This window comes from Capra hircus, chromosome 14 (assembly GCF_001704415.2).
Source record: "Capra hircus breed San Clemente chromosome 14, ASM170441v1, whole genome shotgun sequence".
NCBI lineage: Eukaryota > Metazoa > Chordata > Mammalia > Artiodactyla > Bovidae > Capra > Capra hircus.
In genome coordinates this window covers 47301606-47315231 of record NC_030821.1, presented here as the reverse complement: position 1 = coordinate 47315231, position 13626 = coordinate 47301606, and the positions used below count along the sequence as shown (strand labels likewise).

At 39.1% G+C, this 13626-nt stretch overlaps 1 protein-coding gene across 1 annotated transcript in view; it reads right to left on the bottom strand.

Moving 5' to 3' along the window:
- Positions 1-13626, bottom strand: part of EYA1 (EYA transcriptional coactivator and phosphatase 1) — a 376069-nt gene that overhangs the window by 43586 nt on the left and 318857 nt on the right. The window contains exon 13 of the mRNA XM_018058424.1: positions 2833-2922. Within this exon, the coding sequence (XP_017913913.1) occupies positions 2833-2922 (90 nt within the window). The remainder of the gene's footprint in view (positions 1-2832; positions 2923-13626) is intronic.

The window sequence follows — 13626 nt, the reverse complement described above, 5'->3', positions numbered from 1 at the left end:
AGTATTTTCTTTGATAACTGTGTCTCTCTGTCACTCATGTTCCTTCACATGTCAAGTATTTTTAATGGCTCAAAAAACCAAGATTTCTCTTTTCTATTTTTTTTCCTTAAGTGTCAACAGAATTAATTTAAATTGTGATTGCTTTTATTAAAAATTGTCAGTAAGATGACAAGATCTTTAAAATTAAAAACGGGTAACTTTTTAACACCTTAAAGTACAATGAAGATATTTGTAAATTACTTTAAAATCACATCTAAAATTTCCCAAGTAATATTCTAATAAACATTTTAAGCAACTATTTTTATAACATTAAGAATTGTCACTGGAAGCTCCTCACAGTGTGTTTCTTTATTCAGCATCTTTTATAAGTCACAGCTGCAAACTAACCAAATTATACAGACAGGCTGGCAAAAAGTTAAAATTTTAAAAGAAAGTGAGGCTACAGTCAACAATCAGAGTTCAGAAATCACACATCAAGCTAACCAATAGACTATTAATTTCCATAACATTACTTGTACTCTAGATCTTCAAAAGCTAAAAACATGTAATTAAAATACATTAAAATAGTAATGCCCCTTACCACAGTGCACTGCTAACTGGAGTGTGAAATCAGGCATTACCACATCATTTTTGCCTGATGAGATAATTTTGGTTTTCTAAAGAGTATTAAACTAATACATTTATTTTTGCCAGGAAATAATTTCACTCTTTAGTTTGAAAGAAACTATTACTTGTAGTAACCACTCTCAGCTTTGTTGAATTACAAAAATATAAAATGAAAGATTGAAATAAGTTTAAGAACCAATTTATTTTTTAAACATTGTGCAAATCTAGAGCAATGGCTAAGTGAATCCTTCATTTATACTTTTGCTGACACCTTTATATTACTCTCAGGTAAAATAATGTAAAGTCAACTGTGGTAAAGTTAACAAGCTTAAATAATTTTTCACTATCGATTTTTATATGTGGTTGAATTAGTCCTTTATCCTGTTTTCTACTTGACTTATAAGAAAGAGTCCTCAAGAATAAAATCTGGTATTTCAGTATCTTTATGGATCCTTAGTTCTTTTTTAAAATGTAGGCTTATGAAAAAACTACATCCACCACAAATCTAAACTAGGACTTTTAATATTTACTTTTATTTCAGACCTTCTCTGTATAGTTCAGCATGAATAATGTTAGTAAACAAATAAAAATCTGACTATTACATCCAAACTGAGTTTGGAAGCTTCTCTGTCTTATATTACACCAAGTTATTACTTTGTCTAACTTCTCACTTGTCTAACTTCTCACTTTTCACCACATAGTTCTGGCATCGCACAGACTAGCTTTGGCATTTTTAAGAAGGTAGAGTTTAAAAACAATAGAAAATTACTGCTAATTTCTTCTTGATGGACGCTATTAACACCTATTAATATCAGTAAGAGTAACAAGGCTGAATCCAAGACAAAATATCAATCTAGTCTGAATCATTGGAAACAAAAGGAAACTCAAGAAAGGAATTTTAATGTATTAGTAAAATATAGAATTTTTTGGTGCTGTTCTCTTATGAAGGGAATCACAACCAAAAATCAGAAACAGCTTTTGAAAATAAGTATGATTATTAAGCTTTTCTAAAGCAATTAGGAAATTGTCACTCCTCCTTGGAATATTTCTACCTTAAAAATAGTAAGGCCTTATATATAATTTCCTTAAGGAAAGCAAGCACATTAAATGCCAAAAAAAAAAAAAATCTGTATTTTACTCTATGTGTAAAAATAAATATTTCACTAAAGGAATGGAGGAAAAATGAAGCACATTTAAATAATTTCATTGCACTGGAAGTTGCCAATTCGTCTGAGTAGTTTCATTGCAGATGAAAAGAAATCAAAATACAGGACAGATGTTGAACAAACCACATTTAAATTCTGTCACACACTAGCATTTTTAAAATGATTTTGGCTCATCTATGAAATAAGGTGCATTTTCCTTGATTTTGAAAAGGGGAAACATCAGGAAATATTTAAAGGCCAATTGCTGCCAATTAACTTTGATCAGTAAAAGTTCTATTTGAATCTTTCAGATTCTTCTCCTGTCTGAAATAACATACATTTATAAAATCTAGCAAAACAACAACCTGATGATTAATGCCTCTTGGCAGCCCTACCACAAGCTTGCTTAATAGCAGGATTTAAATAAACAACTATCTCTATCAAGGAGAGAGTGAAAATAGGCATATTTTCTCATAGTGTAGACATGAAAACCAATATTCTGAAAAATGCTTCCAACCAAGATCAGCACGTTTGTCACTGCCCATAACACATTTTACTAGCCACTGTACAAAAATTTCCTCCCGAACTATGAAGGACAAATAAAACCATCAGCAGTTTGACATAAGGAATCCTGGCAATCCCAAGCGTAGAGGCTTGACTAAACTATTATACAACCAGCTGGACTAGCCTGACAGAAAAGCACCTGGCTCAATGTGACAGGAGTCTGACATGGATAACATATAATATATGCAAGGATCACTGAAGGTAGCACATCTCAACAGTGATTATTAGCTGAGAAATCTGTACTCCTGATAATCAACACAGTTTCACATTAAAGATTCTTGCCATCAACTGTTAACCCATATCAATGGTTCCACAGAATCAAACTTTGAAACACAACAACCAACGTAAAGCAAAACAAATTCCACGAAGGCAAAACACATCACCATATAATCAATAATTATGCTACCTCACCACTCCAATTATATGTTCAAAAATTAATATTCCGCTATTATTTCAGGACCAATCATGCATTTCCAAACATGCAACATGAAGAGTATATAAAAGAATCCTAACTTACTTCCAAATCATTAAAAAATAGATGAGTGTCGGCCAAGTTGAAAATCATTTCTTCCATTCGCAGTCCAAGGGAAACTGAAGTAGGTGGATCCTGAAAGAAGAATTTTACAGGTCAAGACCATATCTACATCAGGGTACAGGAAATAAAGTGTCTCATCGAGAGGGACTTTACATCAGGATAGGCCATAAGACCTGGGCTCCAGTCTTTGTCAGATTATGTGGCTTATTGTGTATTTGGACTTCAGTGACTTATTTCATTTGAAACGTGCCTCTAATGTTGTTGGTAGTTTGCCTAACAAAGAAAATATAAACTCCAGGGTTACTCAGACATGTAGAGTGGAGGAAATTCACCTTCACACAACTGTTTCAGAAGCAAGGGAATCAGTGACCCAGGAAGACACGTTTTTTATGTTCTACTATAACTCATACTAACTACTGCGGGCAAGAATCCCTTAGAAGAAATGGAGCAGCCCTCACAATCAACAGAAGAGTCTGAAATGCAGTTCTTGGGTGCAATCTCAAAAAGGACCGAATGATCTCTGTTCGTTTCCAAGGCAAGCCATTCAATATTACAGTAATCCAAGTCTATGCCCCAACCAGTACTGCTGAAGGAGCTGAAGTTGAACGGTTCTATGAAGACCTACAAGACCTTCTAGAACTAACACTCAAAAAAGACGTCCTCTTCATTATAGGGGACTGGAATGCAAAAGTGGGATGTCAAGAGACACCTGGAGTAACAGGCAAATTTGGCCTTGGAGTACAAAATAAAGCAGGGCAAAGACTAATAGAGTTTTGCCAAGAGAACACACTGGTCATAGCAAACAGCCTCTTCCAACAACACAAGAGAAGACTCTACACATGGACATCACCAGATGATCAATACCAAAATCAGATTGATTATATTCTTTGCAGCCAAAGATGGAGAAGCTCTATACAGTCAGCAAAAACAAGACCAGGAGCTGATTGTGGCTCAGATCATGAACTCCTTATTGCAAAATTCAGACTTAAATTGAAGAATGTAGGGAAAACCACTAGACCATGTAGGTATGACCTAAATCAAATCCCTTACAATTATACAGTAGAAGTGACAAATAGACTCAAGGGATTAGATCGGAAGACAGAGTGCCTGGAGAACTATGGATGGAGGTTCATGACATTGTACAGGAGGCAGTGATCAAGACCATCCCCAAGAAAAAGAAATATAAAAAGCCAAAATGGTTGTCTGTGGAGGCCTTACAAATAGCTGAGAAAAGAAGAGAAGGGAAAGGCAAAGGAGAAAGGGAAAGATATACCTATATGACTGCAGAGTTTCAAAGAATAGCAAGGAGAGATAAGAAAGCCTTCCTTAGCGATCAATGCAAAGAAATACAGGGGAAAAATAGAATAGTAAAAACTAGAGATCTCTTCAAGAAAATCAGAGATACCAAGGGAACATTTCATGCAAAGATGGACTCAATAAAGGACAGAAATGGTATGGACCTAACAGAAGCAGAAGATATTAAGAAGAGGTGGCAAGAATACACAAAAGAACTATACAAAAAAGATCTTCATGACCCAGATAACCAAGATGGTGTGATCACTCACGTCGAGCCAGACATCCTGGAATGTGAAGTCAAGTGGGCCTTAGGAAGTATCACTACAAACACAGCTAGTAGAGGTGATGGAATTCCGGTTGAGTTATTTCAGATCCTAAAAGATGATGCTGTGAAAGTGCTGCATTCAATATGCCATCAAATTTGGAAAACTCAGCAGTGGCCACAGGACTGGAAAAGGGCAGTGTTCATTCCAATCCCAAAGAAAGGCAGTGTCAAAGAATGTTCAAACTACCACACAATTGCACTCATCTCACACACAACCAAAGTAATGCTCAAAATTTTCCAAGCCAGGCTTCAACAGTATGTGAACCATGAACTTCTAGATGTACAAGCTAAATTTAGAAAAGGCAGAGGAACCAGAGATCAAATTGCTAACATCAGTTGGATCATCAAGAAAGCAAGAGTGTTCCAGGAAAACATCTACTTCTGCTTTATTGACTGTGCCTAAGCCTTTGACTGTGTGGATCATAATAAACTGTGGGAAATTCTTCAAGAGATGGGAATACCAGACCATCTGACCTGCCTCCTGAGAAATCTGTATGCAGGTCAGGAAGCAACAGTTAGAACTGGACATGGAACAACAGACTGGTTCCAAAAGGGGAAATGAGTACGTCAAGGCTATATATTGTGACCTTGCTTATTTAACTTATATGCAGAGTACATCATGAGAAATGGTAGGCTGGATGAAGCACAAGCTGGAATCAAGATTACTGGGAGAAGTATCAATAACCTCAGATACGCAGATGACACCTTATGACAGAAGGTGAAGAACTAAAGAGACTCTTGATGAAAGTGAAAGAGGAGAGTGAAAAAGTTGGCTTAAAGCTCAGCATTCAGAAAAGATCACGGCATCAGATTAAGATCATGGCATCTGGTCCCATCACTTCACGACAAATAGGTGGGGAACAGTGGAAACAGTGGCTGACTTTATTTTGGAGGGCTCCAAAATTACTGCAGATGGTGACTGAAATTAAAAGACACTTGCTCCTTGGAAGAAAAGCTATGGCCAACCTAGACAGCATATTAAAAAGCAGACATTACTTTGCCAACAAAGGTCCATCTAGTCAAAGCTTTGGTTTTTCCAGTAGTTGTGTATGGATGTGAGAGTTGGACTATAAAGAAAGCTGAGTGCTTAAGAATTGATGCTTTTGAACTGTGGTGTTGGAGAAGATTCTTGAGAGTCCCTCAGACTACAAGGAGATCCAACCAGCCCATCCTAAAGGAAATCAGTCCTGAATATTCATTGGAAGGACCAATGCTGAAGCTGAAACTGCAATAATTTGGCCTCCTGATGAGAAGAAATGACTCCCTGAGAAAAACCCGATGCTGTGAAAGATTGAAGGCAGGAGGAGAAGGGGATGACAGAGGATAAGATGGTTGGATGGCATCACCAACTCAATGGACATGAGTTTGGGCAAGTTCCAGGAATTGGTGACGGACAGGGAAGCCTGCTGTGCTGCAGTCCATGAGGTCACAAAGAGTCGGACACAACTAAGGGACTGAACTGAACTGATAACCCATAATCCTGGGCTTCCCAGGTGGTGCAGTTGGTAAAGAATCCACCTGCCAATGCAGGAGATGCAAGGGACACAGGTTTGATCCCTGAGTCAGGAAGATTCCATGCAGTAGGAAATGGCAACCCACTCCAGTATTCTTGCCTGGAGAATTCTATGGACAGAGGAAGCTGGTGGGCTATAGCCAAGTTCAGTTCAGTTCAGTTCAGTTGCTCAGTCATGTCTGACTCTTTGCAGTCTCATGAATTGCAGCACACCAGGCCTCCCTGTCCATCATCAACTCCCGCAGTTCACTCAGACTCACGTCCATCGAGTCAGTGATGCCATCTAGCCATCTCATCCTCTGTCATCCCCTTCTCCTCCTGCCCCCAATCCCTCCCAGCATCAGAGTCTTTTCCAATGAGTCAACTCTTCGCATGAGGTGGCCAAAGTACTGGAGTTTCAGCTTTAGCATCATTCCTTCCAAAGAAATCCCAGGGCTGATCCCCTTCAGAATGGACTGGTTGGATCTAAGCCACGGGGGTACAAACAGTCTGACATGACTGAGCACCCATAATCAACATAATCCATAAAGTGTCTAAAACCACTGTCACAACTACCAGAAAATAGATACAATTTAGATAAATTTCAGAAGGACAGTAAATAGCAATTTTACTCCAGATGATAACTACCATTATTTTTTATTTATTCAGCCTGCCTCCCAATTTTGAGTGCACTCAAAATGGGAAGCGGTGACCACTCTGACCAGCTGGCACCATGCCAACTCAGAAGGCTGATCTTGACATTCTTGTGACACTATTTAGTTATCAAACAGCCAGTACCACACACAGAGGGGAGCACCAGCATTCTCAACAGTGGCTTCTACCCAACACTTCAAGCCTTTGACACTAGTGATTGATGGTTTGTGCCACACAATCTATATCCTGATGACATCTGCCGGCATTGAGATGGGGAGTGTGGAGGTATTTAATGGTGTTACTATGTTCAAAATGCATCTCACCCCAAAGCAACAATGTTCACGGTGAACATCCTGACTGTGTGTGTGTAAGTCACTTAGTCATGTCCACTCTTAGCATCCCCATGGGGTACAGCCTGCCAGGCTCCTCTGTCCATGTGATTTTCTAGGCAAGAATACTAGAGTGGGTTAGCACTTCCTTCTCCTGGGGATGTTCCTGACCCAGGGATCAAACATGGGTCTTCTGCACTACAGGTAGACTCTTTACCATTTGAGCTATCAGGGAAGCCTGCATAGTTAGTGAAAAGCAAACAAAAGATTCTGTAGAGAAAGTATTCAAGGATATAATAGTGAGTTTTTCAAGTTTTTATTGGCATTCTAACAGCAATACCAACTTTCACCTTTATGGCATTTAAAATTTTTCCAAAGAACAATAATTTCTGATCTACTACTTTATAATCACAGCAAACCTTTGGATGTACAGGTATCATTTAGTGAGAGCAACTATGACTAGAGAAATTACACCTTCATGTCGCCCATCCATCTGGCTGGGGTGTAATATGTGTATCAACCAACTCTGAGTCTTGGAGTAGAGAACAAAAAACCCAGAGAAAGTAAAAATCTTGCTTCCTAATACTGTCCAACATAAACCTTGCCCATTTTCTCTATTGTCTTCTAAACACACTGTCTTCATTTTAAAGCTCAAGACTTGCCTGTGTTTTATCCCCTACCCTGTAAGTATCTGAAGTGCATCAACAACCTAAAGCCCCATCTTCTCATGGGCTTTGATACATAGCAACAAGTGGTGGAAGAAGAACCTAGACCCAGGGGCCAAGCCCTACCCTTGTTCTTCTACTTTGGTGTCTTTAGCTCACTAAGCCTCAGTTTTCTCATCTAATAAATCAGATGGCTAGATAGCAAATACCAGATGGACCCATAGAATTTAAAAAAAAAAACTCCATCTTTTAATTTGTCACAATCATAGGGGCTTCCCAAGCAGCTCAGAGGTAAAAGAATCCACCTGCAATTCAGGAGCTACAGGAGATGCAGGTTGATCCCTGGGTTGGGAAGATCCGCTGCAGGAGGGCATAGCAACCCACTCCAGTATTCTTGCCTGGAGAATCCCATGGACAGAGGAGTCTGGCGGGTTATAGCCCATAGGGTTGTAAAAAGTTGGACACGACTGAAACAACTTAGGAATATGTGTTTATATACATGGGAGAAAGGAGGGGCCTGAGACTCACTGGGTACAGCCATGGGCCAATCAACTGTGGCCAGGAAGGCAGAGTTAACCCCATCCCTGCAGGACCCATCCCACTAGCTCCCGTCTACCCCACCTGCATGAGCACCTGGATGCTCTACCTTTGCAAGAGTCCCAGAGAAGGACAAGACGAGGTCTGAGGAAATACAGCAGGATGGTACTGCTAGCCTCAAATCCCCTCCCCCCAAGGCCTTCTCTGCCAGCTGACTGGCAGTGGAAAGGAGGCAGAAAACACATCATTGCCAAAAATCTGGGGTGAGACTGGCAAAAGGGCTGAGCAAATACCCCAGGGTTTTTGTAAGAAGGCATACAGAAAAGAAAAATACATAGGCCAGCAGAGTGTCCAAGAGCTGTGTGTGGAGAGACAAATAAAAACAATTCCTTCAAATTTCCTGTGCAATCAGATGAACCTATTTGTGAGGCAGGAATAGGGACACAGATCTAGAGAATAGATATGTGTACACAGGGGAGGGGAGGGTGGGATGAACTAAGAGAGTAAGATTAACATATATACACCATCATGTGTAAAATAGCTAGCTAGTGGGAAGCTGCTATATGGCGCAGGGAGCTCAGCTCAGGGCTCTGTGATGATCTAGAGGGGCGGCATGGGGGTGGGAAGGAGGCTCAAGAGGGAGGGGATATATGGATACAGTTAGCTGATTCACTCTATTGCATAGTAGAATCTAACATGGCATTGTAAAGCAATTATTCTCCAGTTTAAAAAAAAAAAAGGAAACACATTTCCTATGCAATGATTTAGCCTTGATCAATCTTCCCCTTGAGCTACCACCTAAAATCAATGAAATTTCATAGGTTGTAGAAGAATTAAAAACAGTTTACAAGTGAGTAAAGAAAAACTCTTATCGAATCTTGGTTTTATAGGAAAATTGCTCACTCGCAAGAATTCCAAGTAGCAATAAGCATGCTAGGAAAAACAAATGCTCAAATACCGCCCAGAGCAGAATGGATCAGCAGGGAAAGCTCAGTTGTTTCTGAAACAAACACCTGACTCAGGTGTGTCCTCCTTCTCGTTGAGGCCAATATAAATACACTGACTTATCTCATAACCACGTCAATGAATCTTTTTATGTGGCCAGGTGGAAGAGACACATGGCAATTATTTAATTGGCAATTCTAGAATTTATGTGCCACGGTAGCATTACTTCTGAAAAACGATTATTTCTCCTTGATATGGTTACTTATTTATACCACCATCAAAAGAATTACTCTATTGTTTGTGAATATACAACATACTCTAACTTTTCTTCATAAATTACAGTCATGACCTGCGAGTCAGAATACTAATAAATTTTAAAGGCTCATTCAGTCTTGTGGTCAAATACAACACAGATGTTGGCCTTATTTACCTCTTAATGCTTTTCTCTTCTGTTATTAGCTGCCATTCCTTAACAGTTTTCCTACTGCCACTCCACCATACTATCAGGAAACATTACAACACCTAAAGAACAGCCTGATGATGAACTGGAATGGAGGGATTTTAGAATAGGAAGGGGATCAAGTCAAAAGCAGTATTCCTCAAATACTTTAAAATAATCCACAGCAAAATCTAATAGCATCTCTCTCTGTCTCACACATACACACACACACAGCTGAAATGCGTGTTTGGCAAAATGAGACTTTCCATACTGTGTGGAGCCTATTCTGCTATTTTCCATTTCATCGCCCGTTAACGTGTCGAAGTCTATAGTTTGAAAAGCAGAATTCTAGAGAACATGTACTTTTGATTTCAGAGACAGGAAAACTAATTTGCAACTGTGTTACGATTTGCTTGTGATGCTGGGAAAGACTAAGGGCAGAAGGAGAAGAGGGTGACAGAGGATGAGATGGTTGGATGGCATCAGCGACTCAATGGACATGAGTTTGAGCAAACTCCACAAGACAGTGACGGACAGGGGAGCCTGGAGCACTGAAGTTCATGGGGTCACAGGGTTGAACATGACCGAACGACTGAACGACAGCAACGGAGCTGTGAGGGTGCAAAGCTGCCTCACCCCAAGTGTTCTACCTGAAAGGAAAGGAGCTGGAAGAACAGACAGATAACCATGGTCACAGATTTACTCCACATTCGAGCAACTGGAGTCCTCATACCAAGGTTAGATTCGATCTTCCTATTATAATAATCTTTTAATATTTTCACATTTTCCAAACATGCCTGATACAAGTCAAATGTCACAAAAGCTAACATTGAACAGTTAATAAATGAGTCGCAGCTTGATGGCTTATTTTGGCATATTTAGAGGAAGAAAGGAAAAAAAAACCACGTTTTTTTAAGACCCGAACTGAGACATTAAAATCACCATGTTTTTGGCTAAATCTTACTTTTCTTGTGCTTTGCAGTAACAAATTCCAGAGCTGCAGTTATGAAAGAGTGGTTTTTAAAACACCATTTTTTGCTCTATCACTTTTGAAAAATTATTTAGAACCTTGCTTCCACTTCAAAGAAATATTTCATTTTAAGTAAAACTTGTTGCCAAATGTTTCCATTCTTCTCTGAATTTGACTCCTCAGTGGTATTTGCCACTCCTGTCGAATTTCTCTTAACATTTCTCCTTCTCTGATGTCTGTAACATCATGAACTGTTTTTCTGAGCATCGTCCTACAATCAGATTATCCATTCCCTATCCCTTAAGTGATGTCAGTTCCTAGGACTGTTTTCATCTGTTCCTCACTCTATTTACACTGCCTACAGAACCCACACACTTACACCTTCACCCACCACCCCCATCCCCCTCTATTAAATCTTAGACCTCATTTGTAGGCCCATGTATCAATCGCCTATTGGTCATTGATACTCGATGTACCATGCTGTTGTTGTTGTTCAATCGCTAAGTCGTTTGCGACTCTTTGCGACCCCATGAACAGCAGCACGCCAGGCTTATCTGCCCATCACTGTCTCCCTGAGTTTGCTGCCCATTGAGTCAGTCATACCATCCAACCATCTAGTCCTCTGTTGCCCCTGTTGTTCTCTTCTCCTCTTGCGCTCCATTTTTCCCAGCATCAGGGTCTTTTCCAATGAGTCAGTTCTTCGTATCAGGAGGCCAAAGTATTAGAGCTACAGCATCAGTCCTTCCAATGTACCATACAGTACTTGAAACTCAATGGGCTGCAATCTGGAGTCATCATATTCCCCACACTAAATGAATCACAACCTTCTGCTGCTTGGACCTAGAATTCATAACTTCCTTATATTCACCACCATTTTCTTTTTCCCCAGGCCCATATCTCTTTATAACTATCTGCAGTAGCCTCTCTCACTGGACTGGTCTTCTCGGGTTATCAGGATGAAGACATCAAGGTCTCTGTTCAACCCCCATGCCCACATCCTGCATCCTTGCACAGGGCTTCTCCCACTGACCCTTCATCAGTCCATGGTTTTTCTCCATGACTTCTCTCAGACAGGCTTGTCAGCTTCTGGGTACCACGGCTGTGTGTGCTCTTGTCTGTGGCAGAGTCATACCCCTGTATCTTTCTCCTCCATCCTTGAGACCATGCATAGTGTCTGGCCCAGGGCTTCCCCAAAGTTCGGTGCAGAAGTAAATGAATGACAGCAATAAACAGCAAGTATTTCAAATAATTCTAATTAAGAAAGAAAATATTAATTTTTATCTTTAGTTAGTGTCCAGTATCAGTGAAAAAAAAAAAAAAAACACACCTTAGGTACTTAGCTTAGGAGGAAAAGTGTTTGACTCTCAAAATCATTCTATCTATCTAAATACTATTAAACACATTCATTCATAATTTGTACCTGATTAAAGAGCAGCTCATTTTTAGAAACAGCTGCTTACAAAGCCTTTCTTATCTATGTGATACACTAAATAAGACTAGCCTAAGAACAGCATCCAATTATTTATTTTTTAAACTCATCAGTGATTATGTGTTAATACATCTTGTGAAATATATTATGACGTGCTCTGCAACTTAGTTCCCTAGTAAAAATTGAACAGTCCAGTGAAGAAGCTCAAATAGGGAAAATATAATCAAATGTTTTATCATTTTTCTGATTTAACAAAGAAACACTGTAAACTTACTACAGTTCTTATGTCCAGGAAATTCTACTAGCTGTTCCTTGCCAAAATGAGACAAACAGTATTCAGAGATAAAGCTATTTGCAGCAACATGGATGAACCCAGAGACTGTCATACTAAGTGAAGTAAGACAGGGAAAGAAAAAATAAATGTGGTATCACTTATATGCGGATTCGAAAAAGTGATACAAATTAACTTATTTACAAAACAGAAATACTCACAGACATAGGAAACGTATGGTTACCAAAGGGGAAAGGAGGGGGGGAAGGAGGGATAAATCAGGAGTTTGGGATTAAGAGATACACACCAGTACATATAAAACAGATGAATAGCAAGGACCTACTGTACAGCACAGGGAACTATAGTCTATATCTTGTAATAACCTATAATGGAAAATAATCTGAAAAAGAATATATATGAATATTTATATATACATATATATATATATATGAATCACTTTGCTGTACACCAGAAACTAACATAACATTGCAAATCAACTATACCTCAATTTTTTTTAGATGGCAAATGTCTGCTTAAAGTCATGAAAATAAGGTGAAGGAACTCGTTGCAATGCGAGGCTACTCAAGGTTGCTTTGTGTAAGCTGAAGATGGTTATGTCTACTGAAGAGAAAGCAACATTGTACAGAAAAGTTAGGTCCAAGTCTAAAGCAATTCTTTTGCTCTCATCCTCTATCCAGTGAACCCCACAGCCTCAAGATCTTTTTCTCCTGTTTCTAGAATACAGAACTGCCCACAGAGATGAACGTTATTATCATCCTGTATCCAGATCATCAGCATCACCCTGGCCATCGTCATTCTTTTATTGTCTGTCACTTGATTTTTTTTCAGCCTGATCACTGCCATTTACACTAGGTCTTCATGTGAAAATGCTTTGAAGAGAAGAAACTCTAGACAAAATCAGTGCATAGAAATACTGAAATACCACTACATTCATCTTTCAGGGAGATTCATGTGTCAGTCTTGAATTAACATGTTGACAGTATATACACTATTGATACTATGCATAAAATAATTAGCTAATAAGAACTAATGTATATACCTCAGAGAACTCTGCTCAGTGCTCTGTGGTGGCCTAAATGGGAAGGAAATCCAAAAAAAAGGCTATATGTATATGTATAGATGATTCACTTCTCTGCACAGCAGAAACGAACACAACATTATAAAGCAACTATCCTCCAACAGAAATTGATTTTAAAAAGATTATATATAATGTGAATTGAAGGAAAGAAAAGGATGTTTATAAGTATATGTGAATATTAGAACATTGGAAGACTAGGATATGGGCTCTCGTCGACTTGTTTTGTCTTACAGATGAGCTAGGGCATTTGATAAGAGCTTCCCTGGTGGCTCAGAGATAAAGGATCCACGGGTTAATGCAGGATACATAAGAGATGAGGGTTTGA